Source organism: Neopsephotus bourkii, unplaced genomic scaffold, assembly GCF_033783945.1.
Source record: "Neopsephotus bourkii isolate Nb327-2 ecotype Australia unplaced genomic scaffold, CSIRO-AGI_Nbou_v1 NB_272, whole genome shotgun sequence".
In the NCBI taxonomy this organism is placed as follows: Eukaryota; Metazoa; Chordata; class Aves; order Psittaciformes; family Psittacidae; genus Neopsephotus; species Neopsephotus bourkii.
Window position 1 is genome coordinate 11,700,828 of NW_026900781.1, and position 24,447 is coordinate 11,725,274.

The 24,447-nt window shown below is 37.1% G+C and overlaps 1 protein-coding gene across 4 annotated transcripts in view; it reads right to left on the reverse strand.

The window, feature by feature from the left end:
* Positions 1–928: 928 nt before the first annotated feature.
* Positions 929–24,447, reverse strand: part of EXOC2 (exocyst complex component 2) — a 127,426-nt gene continuing 103,907 nt past the window's right edge. For all 4 annotated transcript variants that reach the window (XM_061346617.1, XM_061346618.1, XM_061346615.1 and 1 more), the window contains 5 exons: positions 12,062–12,117; positions 8,796–8,918; positions 6,385–6,446; positions 4,945–5,004; positions 929–2,638 (listed from right to left, as the gene is read on the reverse strand). In XM_061346617.1, the coding sequence (XP_061202601.1) occupies positions 2,545–2,638; positions 4,945–5,004; positions 6,385–6,446; positions 8,796–8,918; positions 12,062–12,117 (395 nt within the window). In that variant the 3' untranslated portion in view covers positions 929–2,544. The remainder of the gene's footprint in view (positions 2,639–4,944; positions 5,005–6,384; positions 6,447–8,795; positions 8,919–12,061; positions 12,118–24,447) is intronic.

The following is a 24,447-nucleotide window of genomic DNA, read 5'->3' on the forward strand; positions in this document are numbered from 1 at the left end:
TTTTCTCTTAAATGAGAAATAAAGCTGTCTAGGTTTTTATTTTTTTTCATTCAGTGTAAATTTTTTTTTCCAGACTGCATTGATTTTAGATGTTTCTACAGGTTCAAAGTTCATGTCAAAATTCATTTTATCTTGTGCTGTTTTCAACATTTACCTTTGGTTTAAATGTCAGAGCCTTTCCCTTCTGTTACTTTGATTTCTCTGCTGCCTCTCTTTTCTCTGCAAGCCCTAACTGATTGCATATCTTCGTGTGGTCTCCCCATTTTTTTCCACTTCCAACAGTATTTTTTAAACCTCGTATCTTTGAACAGGTTTTCTTTGCTTAGTTTTTTTTTTTTTTATTTCCTTCTTCACTGACCACTTTTTTTTTGTAAACTTCTTCTCAGAGGAACTGGAGTCTGCTGTACATAGAACTATGAAGTCTCAGCAGTCCCAACTCACCTTCCACACAAAGGATTCCAATACACACTCTTGTGACATGATGCTCCCTGACTTCCTTAATTCCACCAAATGGATTTATTGAAATACAGTGCTCTGACTTGACTGTGAGGAGTTACTTCATATCAGGTTGAAATAAAGTAATATTTTGATCCCTTACATATTGTCTTATTTGCTGTTAATGACACATTCTGTAGTGTTACTTCAGAAAGGCAACTAAACACAAACACCTGACTTCAGGTTGACCTCAGGTTTTAAAGACAAGCAACAAGCTATTGTAACTGTTGTAACAAAAGAGGAATAAGTGACTGATGTTACAATAAACAGATGCCTGAATACATTCAGCACAGATGATAAAATATGTTTTCAGTATTTAGGAACATGTTTGATGGCAAGTGTAGAAAATGTAGACTGGTAAAATTCATAAGGAGATCACATTTCTTGGAAAGTTAGGAATTCAAGAAAGGGTTGTGACAATATTTCTTACTATTTTTATTATTTTGAAGTGAAATCCTTTACAGACTGAGCTAACTGGATGACTATTTCAGTTAATACCAGCAACTGAGACTACGACCAGCTTACAATGGATGTTTAACAAAATAACATTGCTCCAGGTGTTTAACAGTTCTTCCTGAAAGCCAATAATGACATATATTTGAAGTTACAAACTTCTACCCAACATGCTATTACTACTACTAACAGTTATATTTTTTTAGAAGTAAATACATGGGCATCAAACTGTTTCTTCAGGATTTCATCATACAGGAACTATACGTTGCATTTTTAAAGCATGTAACTAAACTGGCGAAAGAAAACAGCTGATGTTAAATTGTTTGAAAACTCTGCACTGTTTCTGAAGAGTCCCACTCAAGATGGCTATAAATACAGAAAGAACATGTTATTACTTCATGATTCACTTGCAAGTCTCGATTTCAGTTATAAAATTAAACCCAGTCCTCACTCCCCCAAAAAACAAACAAACAAACCACTTTCTATTAGTTGCTATCTTCATAATAACATACATAAAGTTATAACAAGTCCCAAAATGAAAGTGAGTGTCAAATCCTCCCTGTGGGGAAAACAGTTCTTGATCTTTGTGTAAGTATATTTTAATGGCAGCAAAATTGTTCTTTCCTCCTGAAGCCCTGCTCTTCTCCACACAAAATCAGTAACTGGTGGCAAAAAGAGGACTAGCAAGAGGGAAGTGGAAGACAGTGGAAGTAAGCCTGTAAGAAAAAGAAAAGACAAGAAGAGCTAAAAGGAAGCAGCAAAACCAGTGAAATATCGTGCTCCTCCTTGCTTCTGACTATGTGAGAGGCTATTAAAACTATTCTGCTCCTTAACACCAAAGAATACATTCTACACTAATATGTTACGAACTTGGAGCGCTTTTCTGTTAATTGCCAGTTTATTTCAAATGTGAAGGTTATTATCAGTATTCCAATAGAAGGGAGAAACAGGAAAGGCAGGAACATGTTTGTTTTAAAAAGAAGCAAGAAAATAAAAGCCTCCCAAGAAATCAGACTTATGCCCACTAAAACTGTAGACAGTAATAGAAAAAAGTGATAATTTTAAATGCAAAAGAGGCAGTGCCCTTCTCCGTATTGTATATGAACACTTACTCGTCAGCTGCATGTAATAATTTCTATTACATACTTCTCAATAGCTTATAAAGGCTGAGTCTTGCAGTCATATCAGTATCACTCTACATCTAGAAAGTAACAGATTGATACACTGAACAACATGAGTAATACTAAAATTTAAGGTGATACTTAAGTATGTTTCAATGTATTTTTAACAACTGAAACTGAGATTGCAGCACACCAATGAACATTTCTTCATGAACATACAGCTAAGACGAGTACATGTAAACAAAATTGGCTTAATAACCTCCACAGAATGAAATTCAGTAGACAGAAAACCACTTTATCAATATATTCATGTCCAGAAGTCTCACTGAGGAGGATACCCAATGCCATTACTCATGGTTGTATCTTCAATTTCCTTTCCAGTGAAATTCCTTTTGTTTTCTTCAGAGTCTTCAAAGGGATTGAAGAAGTACAGACATTTAAGCACAATAACTTTTTGAGTTGCCTGCATTGTTGTCTATGTTTTCATCATTGCTGAAGAAGAAGCTTGAAAACAGGTCAGCTGCAAGTGCATGCTGCTTTTAAATTTGTTTAGCAACTCTTCTAAGAACCTGTAAAAGGAAAATAGTTACAACTTCAGCAGATACTGAAAACGATTACCCCAAATTCTGGCTATTCTGTCTGTGACTTCAAGTACACCATTGGCTTAAATAAAGGACCTAGTATTGAATCTATTAAAATCTCTGAATATTACATTTAGAAGTATACCAAGTGTGTCAGGATGATCTGTGGTCACATGGGACTTAGCCACAGAGATTTTATCAAGGCAATAAAATAGCCCTTTATATGGCTTTCCTTCCAGATAAAGATTGTCTTTTTGAGAGAAACATACCTGCAAAAGACAGTGGCAAAAGGACTGGCAAAGAGTGTCTAAGACAATTCTGTAAGGCAAATCCAGAAACTGCCAGAGTTGGGAGTTGGACTAGATGACCTCTGAAGGTCTCTTCCAAACCAAACTATTCTATGATTCTATATACCATAAAACCAAGTACCCCTCATCAAGGTTATGGCTTTCTGTGTGTAGCTGAACTGCAGATTTCAGTTCTCAAACTTGTCTTTGGAAGTTATTTTGCAAGTTTCTCTTCAGTATCATGGCTGAAAGATCAAAGATAGTATGGCTGTTCCAGAAGCATTAATCCACTGGCAACCATGTGTTTTTGTTCTTTATAGATTACAAACTATGCATGACTTCTTTCTGGAGCATAACAATGGTTTGTTTACATCTATATAGCTGCCAAGAAGGTACTTGGTGCAGTGGATAAGATCCATAAGCTCCAGGTGTAGGACTAAAGATGTTGATGGCTCTGTTGTGTTGTATTTTAACAGTGGAGCTGCACTGTGTGAAGTTCTACAGTCTTGCCTCTGTGTTTTATATTCCCTGTACTCTAGGGAAGAATGAGTTCTCTGAACTTTTGCTCTGTTTCAAAACCAAGCTAGATAGGGCAGACCTGTATTACCTGAACTTTTTGGCAAGCTGTGAATATTGAACAACCAGTAACAGAATAAATTATACTGCATGTTAAAAAACCCCATCCAAACCAAAACCAAAACCCAACAAACCAAAAACCCTCCCACCAAACAAACCCAAGAACAACTTGAACCACAAAAATCAGTTATCTGCTTCCTCAGTAGGTCCTCTGGAAGATGACTATGGCCACATTCATCACTTAGTATCATAGTAATGACTGTGAAAAGAACTGCTCTAAATCAGTGCACAAATCTGTGTTATTTTACACAAATACTTGTAGATTACAATGAGCTGCCTGGAACAATGACAACTGTGGTGTAACAACCTGGGAAACAGAACATGTTTTAGACTGTCTAGGGCTCAGAACTCTGAGGCAGACATAAAAATGATACAGTTCTTGGTTCTCATCTGTCCCATAAAGTGCAAATACTTGTGACTAAGTGAAAAAACAAACAAGCAAACAAACAATTCTGCAGGTGGTGTGGAAAGTCTGAGTTTAAAGAACTCTCCTTACTCAAAACTGATTCCTATCTTAAAACAAGTGTTAAGAGCCAAGTAAGGCAAGGAATTATCTTGAGACTTGCTGTGGCTAGTGAGGAGTAGGTCTGAATTAACATACGGGACATCTGGAAGAAGGCACAGACCACAGGCTGCACAGTCTCTTCATGTGTCTACAGAACGAATTCTGACTGTTAAGTGCAAATTGATTTGATGCAGTTTAGTTTCTGAAATTACCATAATACCAACCTCAAGTTCAAAAAAACTACAATAATATACATTACAATGCAATCCATCCTAGTTTTACCATACTACCCTTTATTAAGCTGTGCTTGTAAAACAGACCTGATGCAGCAAAGCAGCTTGGTTGTCAAAGTTTGCTACAGTGGGGAAGGAAGAACCCAAAACTTCTCCTCCTCATGTTAAAAAATCTCAGAACCTTCTTATTTGTTTTTAAAATGAAACACACCAGTTTTGACAGCTCCCCATACACCAGCTGGCAAAAAGCTCAAACTTTGTTTGTTGGCCATTTTATTGCTTCCGAAATTCAGTAAGACGAGACAACGGACCTCACAGAAACTTTAAGATTAACAAGGAAGGCTTAAATAGACGGAAATTACAAAATAAATACAAAGCTACATTGAACTGATAAGACTAGGATGGGCAAAAGGGATATGCCACAAAGCCATTGGCTCCTCCATGTAATTTAATTGGCCATGATAAACAAGAACTTGGCTTATTCGTAACTCTTTCCAAACAGGCTTCTGCTCTGTAATTCAGAAGGTTCAAGTACAGTGAATGTTAACCCTCTTACAACAAAGTTCTGATACAAGACTAAAAAGCAGTATCTCCAGAGACCAGAAAGAAGACAAGAAGGTATATTATACTCACTTCTTGTCAGTTCCACTTGAGAGCTGAGGCAAGGCTTCCAAAGCTTGCTTAAAGCTTGAGCTGCAAGGAGAACAAAAATACTCTTATGGCACTGCTACAAGGCACAGCATTCACAATTTCTCTCTATAAATTGTGGAGATATGCTGTATTTTATAAATTCTTATTTCAATGAATTAACACAATATTAACTTGAAATCTGACATTCATGTGCAAATTGAACATAAAGTGGTCATGGGTTCAAGCAGGTTTCTTGGCACTCCTAATGTGATTTATAGCGTACATCAACAGGAAATGTTAAATCAACATCTGATCTGAAACTGTGCTTGACATCATGTATTCTTTGAGAATTACAGATAAAAAGTAGGGCTAACTTCAAGGTTAAGGGTTTCTTGGGGCATTATCCAGTCAAGTTTTGAGTAACTCCAAAGATGGGGTTTCCATCCCTCTCTGGGCAACAGAGGTGGAAGTGAAGTGCAGGGAACAACACAGGACCTTCACATATAGGTATAATCTCGTCAGCAAAAGATTTATGTGGTGAACTGTGACAACTCTAGTAGTGACAAGTCCAGGGATAAAAAGGCATCTATGAAGTTTCAGCTTCCAGGGTTCACTGTGAATTATGCCATGCCAATTAGAGACAATGCCACTTCCATTTTGTCCAATTGGAGCCAGTGCCAAATAGTTATCATTTAGAGGTCTTCATTACTCTCAGACACTTAAGATAAGGAAGCAAGTCTTTTGAAACGTAATGCAGTGACACCACAGGATGCTACTGGTTAACACTATCAAAACACATTAGGCCTTCAAATCTTGCAATATTTCCTATAAAATGTTGATTAAGTAAGATGACCAAATTGCCATCTGTAGCAACATTTAATGCAAATCCTAACAGATGTGTAAGTAATTCAAATATGTTAATGAACCTGCCCATATAATCCCCAACATAATCACAAAGAAATTTCAGTCAATCAACTTTACTCAAAACTGCTGAGAGCTATCATAGCCTGGTTTCACATGCCTTGACTGCATCAACTACTGCTGCAGCTAATGCTTGCCCTAGTTCTCCTGCCAGTGTCTGGCAGCTTCTTTGCTGTGAACTTTACGAGATTGCTGTGAAAAACTTGATAAAACCCAGCGACATTTGCTTTTGTCTTGTTTTAGCATCACTTTCCTCAGCAGCTGTACTGCCATTAAGATGTTTTACTTTCCTGAGTGGCGAACTCCAGCTTGTGTCTAAAAACTCAAGTAAAAAACAAATATAAAAGTAATTTTCTTTCAACTGATAAAACCTTGCTAGTAATCTGGTTTTCATATATTTACCTAGTACATTACATATTCTATTTGAAGCACATTTCTTAATCTTCAATTTACATTATGAGCTTTTCCATGTTTACCAAGAATTCAATTACTTTGAAAAGCAGACATTACAGCACATCTTACTTGCTTTCAGGCGTTAGGTATATGGCCACGGTATCTCTCAAAGCACAGATTTCAAGTCTTGCCTAAAGAGAAAAATACAAATATTGAAACAAAGACAGTGTCCTTGCATCAAGTGAATACAAGTATCCCAAAGCTTCATCGTTTGTAGAGGCAAATATTATTGCAGGCTGCAGTTGTAAGGAGCCTTGGCTTTTAAGAGTTTGTTTCCTGTATTCTTCTTTGCCATGATGCTGTATCAGCAGATTGCTAAAGGGAACTCTTTCATACTTCTGATTCAAGTCAAACTGTTTGTACGGTCACTATGTAGTAGTCTGTAAACATTGGTTTGTCTGTTAGTAACAGTAATAAATCTTCAGTTCTGTTCCATCTTTTCTGTTCTGGATAAAAAGACAGAAGGAGGCAACCTTAAATTGTCTGCCTGGTGGTTTTTGGTTGGTTTTTTTTGGTTGTTGTATTTTTATTTTTTTTTACATTTAAACAGTGAGCTTAACTTCTCACAGCACAGCTTGGCTGGGGAGGAGAGAAACCCAAGAGTATAAAAATCTGACAATATACATTTTATTCTTGGTTTTCCTGTTGAATTTATTCCCCCCCCCCATCAAATGAGGAAGTAGAATGGCTGTGCTTTGTTTCTTGTCTGTCGCCTGGTAGGCACACAAGCTTGAGGATTTTAGTCCCACACTGTACTGCGTGTCTAGGTATTAATTTTCACCTAGGCAAACTATGGTGGAGAATGAACTCAAATACTAAACAAGTTTCACAGATGGTCCATTAGTCTTTAAAAAGCTATCATCACAGATTTTATACGAAATAAAAACATTCTGCATGTGATCAATACTTTCAGAAATTTCATTTAAAAATACAAAATGAACTTCATCCAAGTTCATATTCTGCTCTTGTTCATCACATAGATAAAATATAATTCAGTTAGCTATTACAGAAACATCTAGACCCATCTAATATGACATCAAGCTTCCAAAACAAAGCACTTTATAATGCAACACAGACATCTAATTCCACTTCTAATGAAAGGCTTTTGATTTTAGGTCCTCCCCTCTCCCCTAGGTAGGAAACCAGACGAGATTTATACTCTTTTAGCTCTAGAACTTTCTGGCACAAAATACAACATAGCCACACACCAATTTTATACTTATAAGCTATGCTTTTCTCACCACAAGATGTTTCACCTCGTTTTGTATGGTGCTCCAAATTGAACAGCCTTGGATTTTTTGAAGTCCTATACATAAGATTCTGGAGTCTTTCCTACATTTTAGGAGGTAGCAGTACTATGGGGAAGTGTCACTTTCTCAAGTACCACAGCCTAAATAAACATGGTGGTAGGACAAAACCTATAAAACTGTGGGTCATGGGAATACAGATTCATGCTCTTTTGGGGAATTGCTTTTTTTTGATCAGTCTGACCAGGCTTGGAGCACTCTCTCGCTGCTGCTTCTGCTAGGATTTTATATGTTTGGAGGAACAGAAAATGACCATGAGTGACTAATGTACAGACAGGTGAGAAAAATCCTTTCAGCGCTCAGTTTAGGCAGCAAGTTCATATAGTGGGCTCTCTAGCCAAACAGAAGTCATGTATGAGTGGCTTTGTTGCTATTCATTGATTTGTTTATAAATAGACAGTCAATCTTATTTGGCTGTGATCTTACATTAATTCTGTCCAATACAATTACTACCAGAAGATGGAAAATAAGGCTTGCAATTGGGAAATTATTTTCCCACCATAATGCAAGAATGCACTCATGTACAATGAAAATTGGGAGTTTGCTCTTCTTGCTCAAAGGGATTTCTTTTAAAAAGATTTTAAAAAGATCGTTTAAAAAGGGATTTCTTTTAAAAAGATTTTTTTCTTAGAGTCCTTTTAAACTTATCCAATAGCACTTACAGCTACCAATCTAACTGTAAATTAAGAATGCAGTGTAAGAGCATCTGTTCTACCCATGCAGCAACTAAGTGCTCATGTAGAAACAGTATAACACACAAGTTACCAGTTTTGCTGACTTGCAAGATCCTACTTCATCATATTTTCAAGATTTTAAAGTCTCAAAATATCACAAAATCATTTTTTCTCTAAAGTAATTTTCTGATGACAGGCCAAAGACAGTATTTAATGACACTTCAAACAGATACCTCTACAATGCTTTTTATCTCATAGGATATATAGGCAAACTTTTACGCATTCAGACACAAAATCAACACTAAAATACAGTCAAACTTAAGAACCATTATAATCTGAATGGATATTTAGCCATAAATCTGGAATAGGTTGTATACTAATCCTTTTTATCTCCTTGCTTTCACTGCTGCAGTAAATTTAACAAATACACAGATTGTATATCTCTCTGTTATTCTATTTTCTAGATTCAGATGTTTGCCAGTACAGAATATTCAGGTACCTGTAAAGCTCCATTTTTGCTGAAGGATGAAACACACTGCATCAGTCGACTCAGTTCTTCAGAGACTGCTTCTACAACCCTTGACATTACTCGAGGAACCAAGTCTTTGGAAATTGTAAACACCTAATTTTTACAAAAGAATCATGAGCACAATAGCTATATTAACAGAAATATTTTCTACAGTAACATTTCAGTAAAAAGTGTTGAAAACTTTGATTGAAAGGACCACTTCATTTTTATCAATGGAAAAAAAAATTTCAGAAGCAACTGGAATACGAAGGATTTCTTTTGATACTTGCCTGCACTTTGACAATTCACCTGTCAATAGCTATATGATATGTGATAATGACAACTTTCTTACAATGTCTAAAAGCAACTAAACCTTAAAATATGTGCTCTTGTCTGGCGGATGCAGGTAGTTGGGTGGCTGTACACAGACTGCTGTTTTGCAGATAGCATCTTTAATTCAGGGTTGTGTGACTGACGGCAATTAGACACTCAGCCACATTTTTCCCCCATGTATTTTGCTCTTTCTTCTGGAATCCTTTATATTTGACCACTGTCAAATAACTGATGTCTGTTTGTTCTGTGGCAGATAAGCCTTTGAAAGGGTTTGAGACTACAGTGCTGTAATGGATTCTTCCATTGATGCCATTTATTATTTCCCTGGCAAAAAAATTACACCTGTTTTTTTTTCCATGCATCAAAGCCCGTATTTTTAACTGCTTATTTGTATACCTCTTTAAAGTGATACCTGTACCCTCCATCTGAGGTTCAGAATATCAATTGCAACACAACAGCAACAGAAAATTAAGCATTATATCTCTGCCTGATGCAAAGCATGAAAATGCTGATCTTCCTTAAAGGGAGCCTTAAGGAAGCGAAAAATTTATGGTGAAGAAAAAAAAAAAAAAAGGCATGCTTTTTCTACACAAAATTGGGGAAAATGCAGGCTGAGAGGTTGGAATATAGGAGGAAGTGAGATTATAGGTTAGACAGTCCAAACTTGTCTCAAGACTTAAAGGTGACAGTAAAGTTGCACAGGGCTGGGGCAGATTGGTGACACAAGGAACTGAAGTTGATGTGACTGGAATGGTGGAAGAAGGAAAACGAACCACATAGAATTTCTAACACACCCCAGCCCCCATTTCTGCTTTAAAATTATTTTAAAAATTAAGTAGTGGAATGCTTTTTTTGCTAGAATACCTTTGCTTTTCATGAAGTTTAGAGCTCCTGTGTGACGAGAAAATGCAGTAATTGACAGAAGATGTATTAATACATGTGTGTAAAAGTAAATGGGGGTGTGTGTGTGTGTTTGAATTTTAAAAACCCCAAGATTCCTATACAGGTTTCAGTGATTTAAGTAATGAATTATGTATCAGGAACCCCATAAAGCTGACTATTCCAAAAGGCAGGTCTGCACTGTAGGCTAAATACACTGACCACATATATCTATATGTGAGCTATGAGCTGCTAGCAACACCTAATTCAAACATAAAGTCTGTTGTAACTGTTTTGACTCACAAAAGCTAAGTGTCATACTTAGCTGCACAGTGAGAAAAAAAACCCACAAATCCAACCAGAAACAATTTTGGAAGGGGTCATCTTATTCAGCAGCAAATACTGCTGTGCAATTCAACACAAGCATACCAGGAACACACCCAAAAATCTACTGAGAAGAGAACACTGGTGCCCACAACGAGCACTCTTGAAGTTTTACTATACAGAATCCAGGAAAAAAAGTTCTCAGCAATGACGAATCGTCACAACTTTGCAATAAGAAGCCCTTATTTTGAGTTCAGTTAAATTTGAATTCAAAGGTACAGAAACAATTTTTTCCACTACAGTCCATGCTTGTTGTTCAGCTGATGGTTAATTTTTGCTGTTTCAAACTACAGAAACTTGCAGTCTTACTAACTAAATTTGAATCTGACCCAGCTTACAGAATTTCACCAGAAAACAGCGGAAACGGGAGCTTCGTTTTGACACACATTTTCATTTTTTTGCAGTATTTCACATCTAGAAATTTGAGGCAATGCTATTTGGGCCAAAATCAGCATCAGTCCCAGTGAAGTCAGTGAGGCAGTGCACCCTTCTGCTGAAGTATTTTAACAAGTATGCATGTTTACAGCATCAGCTCAGTAAGTCACAAATGTCTTTGAATTTTTTAAAGAAAAAAACCTCATTTTCATTTTAATTAATTTTCACTACACTGAAAGCCAACGTTAAAAACAAATGCCACACTGGTATATGTTTTTGGTGCTGCTTATGCCCTCATTTGGAAATATTCGATAAAATCAGCAGTGCTTCTGTGAAAACTGCTGTAAGTAAATATCGAAACTGAATAAAAACTATTGCAAACAATATTTAATTTTTCTGAAAATATTTTAATTTATATAAATCCTTATTGTTTAAGGAGGAATAAAATAAACTAAAACATCAAGTGAATCTCATCAGATTTTAATTAGATGGAAAAAGGAGAGCAGCTATACTTATGATATTTTGAAAGGTGAGAGTGTTTATCACTACCAATGCTTATACCAGGAGCAACAGTAATCTGGTAATGTGCTTGATGATTTGAAGGAGGGAGTATGTACAACAGAGGCTGTAATTTAAAGAACTACAGAAAATTCCTGCATATTATCACAAAGGGCCAAATAACTCCAGCTCTGCTAGCATATTATTTTAATAATAATATTTTAATATTCACTATCATAAGCCATTACCTACCTAAACATTTCAAACAGCATCTGTGATGTACAGAGACTGTAAGTCTCTGTGGTTTTAGGTTTCCACTTTTTATTCTGTGCACAAGAAAGACATACTGCCTTTTCACTCTTAAGTGGCATATGTTGAACATCTCTTCCAAAGCAAAGCACAAGCTCACTTTCCTGTGTTGTGGAAAATAGTTATTCAGAGAAAGTGCGCATCATTACTATCTATGTATCTTTCTCTTTATAAATTTATCTGTATAAAAAGGGAAGAACTGAGCTTTATACTTTAGCTTTCCTCTTCATCAGATGGTGGAAACAAAAAAGTGCAATGGAGTGTTAATGAGGATAAACAGGAACTGTTCATCTCCTTCTGCACTTAAAAATAGCAGTGGCATACTTGGTTGGCTAAACTTGACCCAAAAGCCCTTTTATCTACAATGAAGACACTGAAACAGCTACAATTTTCAGGGGTGATGAAAGCTGTATTTACCATACAAAGTACATTGAAATTATACATCTAAAGGTAAGCATGAAATGTGAAGTTTTTCTCACCTCTGCATGCACAGCAATGATATTCACTAATGCTTCTTTCAAATAGTTTCTGACACCTGAAACAAAGCAAACAAGATAATTACTTTCATTCTGTTGTCTCAAAGACATAATATTCTACGGTTCAATACTGTACTTTTTCTTTTCATTCTTTTATTAGCATTTTTGCAATCAGAGGCAGAAAGAGAAAGTTCTATAGCCACACCACCAGTCTATTTCCTTTTTAAAAATCAAATGGAGAAAGGCACATTTCCTTACAGCAAAAGGTTAAAAAAAGCCAGTAGGTTCCCGTTTCAGTATTCTTCTCTTGAAACCTAATTTCTTTAACTTTGCAATTTCATAAAAACCTGGAATTATGAAAAATAAATTCTGGATGTCTTGCTAGAATACACATAGTATTGCACAGGACATATACTACAGCTCCGTAAGTTCTAAAGAAACAGAAGACAAAGGCAAGGCATTTTGTTTGTACAACATTTTTCAAGATCTTACTCTTTTATCAGCTTCTCTGACTGTTACCTACTATAACAGACAGAAATTGCAAGGACATGTTTCTGTGAAAGTGGTTCAGAAGATATTACTCATGGCAGTTTATGGAAGATGTCATGCCTTTGCGGATATTTCCTCTTGGGGAGGATGGAGAAATGAAATAAGCATTTTATTTACCAAGCATATGAACTGCTTGTCAATTTATACTAAAAAGGGAATTCTAAACAGAAGCACATCCAGCAGGGTATGCTTTAGTGAGGATTGTCTCTTAATCCGCTATGCTTTTGTAATTCTGGACAAACTCCCCAGACCAGGACCCCAGTTGTGTAAGATTTAAAATAGGCAAAAATCTAAAATTGCCCCATTTGCTTTTCTGGGCACTTCACTTCATAAACAAAGGCAAATCAGAAATCATTTAACACATTAGAGCATGCATAAGTGTTGGAAGTGCAACACAACATAACGAGAGTGTTACTGATCCACATGACTTCAACTTCTGATTCCAGTTACTCTAGCATGAATCAGAGACAGCGCAATCACTTCCTTCGGTATACCTAATTGACAGTAAAAGATCGCAGTTCACAGAATCATAGAATAGTTTGGGTTGGAAGGGACGTTCAAAGGTCATTTAGCCCAATCCCCCTGCAATAAGCAGGGCCACCTTCAGCGAGATCAGGTTGCTCGAACTACATCGAGCCTGGCCTTGAGAATCTCCAGGGATGGTGCGCCTACCACTTCTCTAGCCAACCTGTGCCAGTGTCTTACCATCCTCATTTTAAAAAACCTGCTTTGTCTCGTTCAGCCTGAATCTCCCCTCTTTTAGTTTAAAACCATTACCGCTCATCCTATCACAACAGGCCCTGCTAGGCCTAAAGCTAGGCCTCTCCCTAGTCTGGGGAATTGTGGACAAAGACTGGTGAGACCACATAGCTCAGAGATCACAGTGTGATTAAGGCTGCTGTTACAAAAATTACAAAATGAACCTTCAGCTCATCTTACTTGCTCCACCTTTGCTCATATAACACCAATGCAGCGACTTAATCCTGTTATGAACAACAGCTTCAAAAGGAGTTACCAAAGACCATCAAAATGAGTTATTCTATGAGAGAATAGTGTTTCACAGCTGCCAATTCAGTTGTACTTATATATTTTTTTTAATCACTGGTTCCACAACTCACTTCAAGATCTAAAAGGAAATACTCATTCTTTCTAACTTAGGCAATTATGGACAAACTTTTTATAAAAAGAGTAGGACAAAAGGATCTCTCTGCATGAGCTTGAACACTTTCATCACCTGTGTCTACACTGTGCTATATGATGCAGCCTGGAGCTTAGACTGGAGGGTGTGTCCTAAAGGGCATTACGGGTCTCCTTTTGGAAGGAAGAGTGCTTTGTGGAAAGTGGAAGGAGAGATGTTGAACAGTGACTCTTGTTTCAACATGCAGCGAGGATGAGCTGATCTCTTTTGCAACCAGGCTTCTCTATCAAGCCAGCGTCTGCTTTAAAAGTTCATACTGAAGACGTGAGCATGAAGATTTTACTGTTCTCACTAAAAGCAGTTTGGTTTCTGAACATACAGAAGAACTAAGACCTTTTTTGAAGGAATGTTCTATTTTTACCCTGGAAGAGATGCAAATAACTGAAAGAGGTAAAGAAAAATACAAGGCTTTCCCCATATATTCCAAAACACCTCTAACGCCTTTTCTTACTGTTTATTATCTTCCTTGAAAAATCTCAGTCACTCTTTCCATTTCAACCAAAACAAGTCAAACAGCACAGTACACCAGGCTGCAAGCTTTTAAGTTCTTGTTATCTTAGTGTTTTTTTTGCAACAAGGAAAGGAGGGAGGGAGAAATAGGGCAATACCAGAAATTTTATGAATCGACTTTTTTTTTTTCCCTCTCCTGTACCCTGCAAAACACACAATGCTACACACCGGTACTTGAACCACACCAAAAGATCACAGGTGTGTGTGCAAATGCAACACCTATGAAAATTCCTTTTTCCTCTTCTAGCGTTTTCCTTCTTCTGCTTCACTCTGTCCCTCTTTAAATCCTTAGCAGTCTTCCTATCACAGAGAACAAAATTTGTATCACATCTCAGAAGTAAGTAAACTTGACCAGGCGCTGAAGAGTGGTATGCAAATCACATCAAGAAGTACAGGGCGAATTTGGGAGCTGGTTTGCAGTTAATCTCACAGTGCAAAGTGTTGATTTTGGTCTGCAAACCTATGTGGTATTCAGCTTTTAGCACCTACCTGCCTCATCTTGTGACAGTAGGATCTTTCAATGTGGAAACTGTATTTTTACTTTTGCACAAATGCCGCACAAGATTAAGACTTGGATGGTCTCACTTATCTATGGATACTTGAGCACTGCCACAGCATGTTTATCAATCAGTCTAATTTTCACTTATTAACTGAGCAGCATTTCTTTGCCCCAGCTGATTGTTCTTCAGTGAACCATCTCACTAAAACCCTGGTACAGCTGGGGAGCTGTAATGAAGTTGCAGAGAGGGCAGTTGTGTGTGTGCTGCAGAGAGGAGGCCAGCAGGCTGAGCTAGAATGAAGCATTAATAAGGAAACAAGTGAAAAGATGGAATGCATAAAGACTGAAGCTTGTGGCTTGTGTAAAAGTGTGTGTGGTTCCAAGGACTAATCCTTATTTTCTACCTAAGATCCTAAGCTTAGGTGTTCTTACTACCTACCTAAGCATGCCTCTTCTCATGCATTCATGCAGGCTGTCTCAGAACAGGAACTGCTAATTCTGCACCCAAATTAAACAAGTTTTGGCTATGCTAGCAACAGTTGCCTATCAATTGTGTCTGTGGAAACCTTCCATAACCTATTTCTTAAAGAGTCATTCACCAATTTACTGTAACCACTACTGTTAATTTCTACAAGCATGAAATACTAATGTCAGCAACATCAGCACCAGGTGTTAAATACCACTATCTGATGTGCACAGCTAGGATATAAAATGATAGTTTATGTCTTCTAACTGAAGAACTAAGAATGAATTGATAAAATTGAATTGAGATGGAACATATGGTAAAAATGAAGTGACAGTAGCTTTGTGTGGCACTTTGCTAACACATCCCTGCTGTACAATAAGACTGCTAACATAAATCTCAATTAAAAGGTATAAGCGGACATATTTTATCTTGCATCCTTGTACCACATTCAAGGACAAATAGGTGAACTGAGATCTTAAAGATTATTTTTTGCAATCCTGGTAGCACTAATTAGGTGCCCCTCACCTTCTGTAGCTATGACTGTAAGATCAGGAGGTTCAGCAGAAGCTGAAGTATTTCCTCACTAGGACAGGTTTTGCAATTTAAGAGCTAACAATTCAGCACAAACTGTGCAAAGCTATGCAGTTCAGAGACAAGTCTGTGCATATGAAACAGTAGTTGCCTTAACTGCAGCATCTAATAGTGTAAAAGATCTTGTCTTGGTAAGCTAAACAAACCAAAGACGAAAAGAAGATGCAACTGCACTTCAAAACTGCAAGTGGAACCAGACAGAGAGAAGGGAGAACTACCTACACTGAAGAACAATACTGACATGAGAAGGAAAGAGACATGTAAATGAACTGACCACCAGAAAACTTCGGCTGGAAGTTAAAGGTAACCCTTTACTTAAAGGTAACAGATTTGCTTGGATTATGCTATGTGGTGTTCTGACAACCACTGCTACTAGGGAGTTAGTCTCCTATCATGAATTGAGCATAAGTACAATAGGTATTTTCCCCCAGCCCTTCTTTTTGTCTTATTTGTGAAGGATTTTCATTTTGGCATGTGGAGACAAAGCCAAACATATCTGAATGTCAAGACCTGCAGGCATAGTTAAGAGATGTACTATATTTTGAAAAACTACAATTAAAAAATATCCAATTTCTGATTTATATCACTGCACTGTTTGTGGCAGGCTTTGTTGAACCAAAGTATTACTTTTTTGGAGTATGATTCACTGGAAATACAAGCAGTGGCATCCAACTGTGAATTTGTTGTGAAATTCATTTCAAAATGAAAAAATTCTGTCTAGAATAGAATTTTTGTGCAGCTTTCTCTGTGACTGTTCAGCAGCCCACACAATTACAGTTTTTGGGACACCATGCTGCCAGTCCTATTATACAGCACTGAAAGCTAATGCACCATATAACTGTAGGTTGCAACTATTAAGCTAATCAAGTGAAACATAACATTCATAAGTCTAAAATACCTCTTATTTAGCATATGAAGCACAAACACAATGTCTTTCCATATCTTCTGACAGAAATGTGTTAAGGAATGTCTCAACAAGCCTTTGCAATTTCTCTCAGGAAAGCATTATTATTCTGTTACAGCATAAATGCATTCCACTCGCACTCTATTCTTAACACCAAAGACTGATTTGCTGGAATTCTATCTGCCACTAACAAAGCCCCAGTACTGGGCTAAACGAAAATGGATGGGAAGACTTACGACATAAAAATGAGAGAAATGAAGGACAGTTTCAGCTATCAACTATCACAATGGCTGTGATACAGCTTTTTGAAAAAACTTTGAAATAGCATGTTCCAATTCTGGGCTCTCCACTTTGTTATCCTTGTTAGATGTAAATTTATCTGCAAATGAGTAAAATTTACTAATTTGCAGATTGTTAATCTGAAAATAAATACCATAAAGCTGTGGCAAGGATGACTGTGTGAACTATGGGAAAAGCAGAAGGGAAAAAGATTTGTGGTTCTGAGGAGTAACAGAAACCAAATTTGTAGCTCGCCAATGCAGGAGTCATTCAGGATATCTTCAGATGGAGTAGTGCTACCAGTTGTCCCACATGTAGTTCTCAGAGCTATGTTTCCCCCAAGTACTTAGATGACAGCAATCTACTATGAAATCTCCAAAGTGACTGAATAAGCATGCAAAAGCTGTAACTGCAATACCATATATGTAATTATAAGATGCAGAGAGGCTACAAAAACTTGCATGCACAAATAGAGCAAAGGTTGCACACATGATAAAACTGAAATGTGTCAGAAGCCAACACAGATCTTCAAATTTACGCAGTCCTTCTAGAGTAACTTGCTAGAGAGGATATGAGCATAAAACATTTTTATGTCTTCTGCAGACTCAAGAGTTCAAAGAATGAAGTTCAGCTTGGAGAACTGAAACACACAGGAAACTTTAACCCAGGCATGTCAGGTTTGACATACTTTAACTCTTACAAGATTGGCACCTATTTGAAATGAGCAACTGGGAAGTCAACCGTGCCACTGCCTCTCACTGAACAAGCCTTTCAGGTTGTCTGTTGTGCTAAAAGGAGGAGGGGAAGATAAAAGCACATAACTGTTTAGAAAAAGCATGTGGTGTCAGCAGGTACCTCTGCTTATCATCAGTAAGCCACACCAGACATGAGGATAAGAGGCTAAGAAGGGTCAAAAGAACAAAGTTCTGAAGCAAGTTGACATTCCAATAAAAATCAGGCAGCAATAGTGAAAGCTGCTGCTTTTCTGTGGAGGAGTTAGAAAGCCATCACAGGAAGTTCTACATTTTGACAGCTGTCCCTCAATTCTGGCTTTCTTTGCTAGCAAAGAGAGAGGCTTCACCAGGAGCTAACGGTTCTTGATACACTGACCAAGCTACTAGTACTGATTCAAGACTGAGTTGACTGGCATACTGGCATATTAGAAACCCAAGCTCTAAGGGAGTGAAACAGAAATGAGTCTTGGGTAGGCACAGAGCCACAGATTTAGGAAACAGCAGTGAGCATTCTGGCCTCTGTAGGAGGTCAATACTTGCATGGGCAAGCAACTGCTGCTGGTGGTAGCAGTGTCTCTCAGTGCCTCTGAAAAGAGAGCACTAAATTTGTTGGCCTTGAGGCTTGAACATGACTTGGTAAAGCTAGGAAAACTGATGCCTGGGAGTCTGAAATTTCAAATTTTAAACACAACCAATTGTATGTGATATTTTTACAATTTATTGTTCTGTTTGGTGAGTCATGCCAGTAAGTCAGTCAGCCTGAGAACTCTTTGTTGCCTGATTACTTTTTAATAAAAACTTTCCTCAAAAAAATTGTAACAAAGAATTTGGTGATCCAAAGGGATTAATATTTTTTAATACCTAGCTGCACAGCACCAACACTTGACTGTTCCTGGATGCTTCATTTGCTACGCTGGTAGTAAACTTAGAGGAGGACAAATAGAAAAAAAAAAAATCTGCTCAAAAAAGAATAAATCTGCTCTAAGTCAACTGCTTTTAAATTATCTGATGTATGTTCTTTCCAGTTACATTATTACATTACACCCTATTGCCAGGTTTAACTGAATAGATATTGGAAATGTTAATCTCCAAGTTTCATGTATATAGTACCAAACTCTACTGCAAGTGACACACAAAGTGTTTTGTACTGTGTGTCAGTTAAGCTCCTGCAGCCCTTCTCTAAAACTGCTCTATGAAACTGCCAGAAAAAAACCCTGCACATATGTACTGCAAGTCATTAACCAGTCCTATGTAGTGCACATTAAAAAAGAAACTAATGTATGGTATCCACAAAGCCATGTAACTTCTTTACACAGTCTGATTTTAACTGTTGAATTTCCTCTAGGTTCTGGCTGCACTGCAGCTGAAGCAATAGCAGTATTTAACACCTGCTTTAACTACAGTTATTCTAGCATGATTTCCAGTGTGGTCAGGACATTTTTTTGCTCCAGGAAACTTGTGTTACAAAAGCAGTACTATGGACCAGCAGGACACCCTATGGCATGGCAGCCTATTACTTCTATTTCTGCAGCTCCTGGAAAGGCAAGACTGTGCTATGCAATACACCAAGCAAGCACGGTCCTGCTCTGTGAAGCCTGCTTGGGAATTTCAAGGTTAGATGACTGCCTCCTGACAAGCCAAGGTGCCAAACTGCCCAGCATGCACCACAGAATTTCACTTTTCAATCTAACCGATAGCTACCAACTAAAATCAAGTAATCTTTTTGAAAACAGAAAATATAAACAGGTAGAACAGAATGGGTAGGAGGGGGAAGAGGCACTAAAAAATGAAACATTGTCTGGGGTCGCAGCAGGTCAGCAGAGTAGTCAGCACCATCTGCATGCAGAAGTTGCTGGAAGAAATAAAGTAATAAAAAATAAGCTGTGCAGACATGCCTTGGTACACAAGTTGTGATTTAAGAGACCTATAGAATGCTATGCTTCCCATACCTAGGGATGACTGCCTCACACCTTCCAGAGCATGATGAAGCTCTATCAACTACCTTACCCCAAGAAATGAACAAGAGGCAGCACAGACCAAAAGTGAAAATTAAAATGAACACCAAAATATTTTCAGTTCGCAGCATTCCAAATGAACATGTCTTACGTAAAATATTGCAGAGACTCAGGCTACAAAACTATGGAGAATGTATAGAAAAAACTTTTTATGTTATGTTGGTATTGTGAAGCTGTTTGGAATAAATTTATTACTGACTCTTCTGGAACATTTGGATTTGAAAAATATATGCAAACAATTTGGGTTTAGAATTAAGCACCCTGGATGATATGAAAGCGGACAGTGGCTACCCATGAGGGCCAAGACCATGCCTAAGGCTACATGAAAGTCCACCTGAATAAAGGTGTTGTCCTGCCAAATTATTTAGAAATCTAACATTTATAATCAGCACAAATTTAATGTGACCTACAGTCTGTTTAATTCAAATGCAGGAATTAACTGAAATAATTAAATTTCCATTATGAATAAGAATTTTGTATGTTTCCAGAACAATAAACTGTAGGGTATTTTTTTAATGAGGCAAATAATTTATTTAATGTTTCTGGAAAATAATATTACAAGTTTGCTACTACTGCAATTACTATAGTAAATGCAATACATTTTAATTTAGAAAAGTAGTGTTTTCACTTCCAAGACTCCTTCCAAGACCTTTCAAGATAGGTTTCTGTCTACTCTGCAGCCAGGAGACTATCTTGTTTGCAGGCACGAGTCTTTCATGAACTACAACAATGGCACATGAGTATGTCATTCTACTTTATTGAAGTGCCCCCACCCACACAGTGATATCATCTAAGCTGACATCCCACAGATGTTTTTTTAAAATGTAAAAAAAAAAAAAAAGTAGAGACGTGGGTTGGAATTTCCCCATGGACATAACAAAGCAGCTCACCTCTACTCTTTACAACAGCACACAGGTTTCTCCCTACAAAGACGGTTGATAGGAAACCAGCTTCAAATACTGGTAGTACCAGTGGCCTGCTTTCTAAATTAAGGTAGCTAGACAAGCTTGTCTCTTTCTGATTATTAAAAATGTATTTGCCATCACACTTTGTTGTGTGCCCTGGATAAAAACATTTTTAGAAAACAGTCTGTCGGATGTAGTTGTACACTTGTATCTGGCAGTAGCTCTAAAAGAACTCCGGCAGGTCATAACCTTTACCACCACTTAAGCTGCTTTATTTACTTATTCCCTTCTCATTTTGACCCACAAATAATTTTCAAGTTGACTTTTAAAAAGCTAGTGATTAGTAGCAGTCATAAAACAAATAATGAGCAGTGCAAAGAATGGCTTTCACTCAGTTATTGCTTCTGCTTTGCCCAAAGAAAGAGACACATTACCTCTCAGAGAATTAAATGGACATCATTATGTTCAGTAAATTCCTTACTTCACAGTAAGATTTATGCAATCTGATTAAAAATACTATTTTTACTACTCCAAACATGATTACATGTGTTAAAAAATACGTGTATAGTATATTAAAAAAAATAGCCCCATGTAAAAGAAAGGGCAAAGTTGGAGGAAAGTATTTAAAAGCAGTCTTGAATTGAAGATACAATTACAGCATTCACAGACTTTTATGGATTTATATGATAAACTGAAGCAACTGAAATGCTCCAATGTTATCACAGCAGGTTAAAAAAAACCCCACTTGCAGACAGGGGTCTAGAACCTCATTTGAGTCTAACCAAGAATGTAAAGTTTTCGACTCTGCCACTTCCTGCTATTGCTGGAAATATTCCCTCCTTTAAACGGAGATGGATTTCAAGGTACTGTACTTAGTGTTGTTTTGAGAGTACATTCGGAAGAAAATGTGAACGTGTAGGCAAACTGGAAACTCTCTGGAGAGATTACCCACTTATTTAACCACATTTCCTGTTTTTTAACCCGTTTGTCCCAAGTCAGTCCTTAGACTACTGACAAAAATAGATACAAGTCTGCTATAAATAGCATATTAGCAGGTCTTTCTTGGTAAAACTGAGAATGTTTTGATAAATTCATTGTTCTTACTAGCTCCATACTTATTAAACTGTGAATTACATTAATACTTCCTTGAAATTCTTCTCTGCATAGCTCATAGTAATCATAAAGTGCCTTAGGAATCAGAGAAGTCACTGCAAGAATTAATAGCAATCTAAAAAATAGCCACTGATAATTGAAACTTAATGACAAAATTACTGGTAATCTATGTGGGAAAATGCTTTTACAAAGCACAGTTCTGAAGCAAGGGAGGACAGAACCTGATGAGTAGGTTCTGAGTCAGAAACAGGCTAATTATTTTGAGATATGAAGGCCAGAGCACTATATCTCAGAATAAGTTGCCTTGCCCTGATTTTCAGCCATGGCACTGATGTTGATGAATGCCACTTGAAGGACTTGACACAAGTAGCCACAAAACTACTCTCTAAAACCACTGAACACAAAGGATTTCAAGACTTCCAGTACTTGCAGTTTTTGAACTATTTCAATTCAAGCAATAGAAATTATGTAATGATGTTCAAAGAACCCAAAAGTTTGTGTTTCAGACAGCTTGCAGTAGCAAGAACTCTAAAGACTGCCAATGCCGTGATTAATACCTTTGTCTATTGTAGGGAGTCTATTGTAGACTTAAATTCAGTTTACAGAGGAGAACACTAAGAGAATAATACTAGTTCTGTGTCCTTGTGTAGAGCCCAAATTAAGATATCTTTAAAGAAGTTACTGAAGGTGTTCCAAACTATCGGGTACTTCATCCAAACTGCCAGAAGGATCTGTGGGACAGCTGAAGAAGTCTGAAATCCAAATACTTGCTGCTTTCTGATCCTTACTACCCTGCTTCTTGGGATAGACTATCATCTGCTTTATCACTAAGAAGATACAGAGAAAAACCTATAGAGGCCAAAGACTATAGAAGGAAATGCGAAGCTTGACAGTGCTTTACTTGTTAAGAAGAGGTATTTGCTAGCATCTTATTTTAAAACATGTGCACATAGCTGAAGGCCAGTTTGATCTGTATTTGATCAGGAGAATTTTCTTTTTAGATGAATTTACTTTCATTTGTTCCATCAAACACAGTAACAAAGCATAAAGGGGTTTTACCAACCCAGACCTGAAAATCATGAAAAAAGGATGCTGCACACCATGCTGAGAATTGAAACAATAAAACTCTCAAATTACTTCTATTATTGCAGAATAAGGCAAATTTCAACCTGTTAATCTGGTAACAAGAAATGTAAATAGCAGAAGAAAACAATCAAAACCCTCTAAACCAAACAAAAAGCCTATGTGCTAGAGTAAAAAAAGACCTACTTTGTAGCTTATAGCCATCCATACCTCTCCACGTAAGCATACACAGGTATCGGCTCACCCAAAGTAAAGAAATGCATTTGTGACCCTCACCTGAGCCCAGTACTTAAGATATATGACCCATACAGACTTGCCTTTATGTTGCTGTCATTTAAGTATTAAAAACACTGTCAGGCACAGATACAGCCATTAAACGGTGCTCTACATGCAGTTGCCTCATCTACATGTGGGTGTAACCCGTAAATGCAGCCTCAAGACAGTGTAAGAATACAAACACTTCACAGCCAAGTTGTGCCCTACAGATTTAGCAGCACTTAAGAAAATCTTAAGGTTTCTACTTCAGCATTAACAGTGTTGGGGCTGTTAGATCCTTTTTTTTTTTTTTTCTAAATTTAAGTGACTATATGTGATTGACTTAAGAAACCCAACGGTATCAAATAATCACAACTATCAGATATTTAAAGTAGCTGGTTTGAGGTAGACAAAAAAAAGACATTTCACCAAACTACATCATAATGTTTTAATGGTTTTATTTTTTTGATAGTATATATTGTTCTTCCTGAGTGGGGAAAAAAAGGTTCTGAAGAATGAAATTTATGTGTGAGATTCTTAGATATAACAAACACTCCTTGATGTGAAAATTAATACATCTAAGGATGTATTATTACCTTAATTTTTTCTACCAGCAACCCATTAGCTGTGGGATGGCTCCCTAAACAAATACTGCTAATTTTCCTGAAGAAAATTTTTTAAAATTCCCCCCTTCTGTCCCCCATAATTTACAGAATATAATTGTCATATCATCACCTCTATAAATTCTATTATCACTAGATCGCTATTATAAGAACAATTTTAATGCTGAAGGCTTTTATTTTGATAAAGCAGAGTGTGTTAATAACCAATATGAAAAGTGCTGAAAAATCAATAGGGCACACATCCCTGGTATGACTAGGTTTCCACTAATTTTAGCAGTTCATAAGGCAGGATTGAGATCCTTCTGTGTATATCCAGAAGTTTGGCAGAGTGGGAACTTCATAGCTATTTTCTGGCCACAGAACATTCTGAAGTTGCCAGTATCTGTGAGCAAGAAAAACACTGAAGCAAAACATAATATTGCATGTAAGAGGGGACAGACTGATTAGTGTGTGTGTATATATATATATATATATTTGATATATTGGATATATTTAAAAAAAAAAGTTTCTGCATCAACAGTTTTCTCACAAAATAAAGTTAGAGCATGCTAACCAAGAAACTGCTCTGCTCCAAAAGCTCTCTCTGTGCTTTGTTCTGGTCCCTCCTTCCCCACCCCAGATTTAAGAAAAATAGAGAAACTGCAGAACAGACGAGTTGGTGGGTG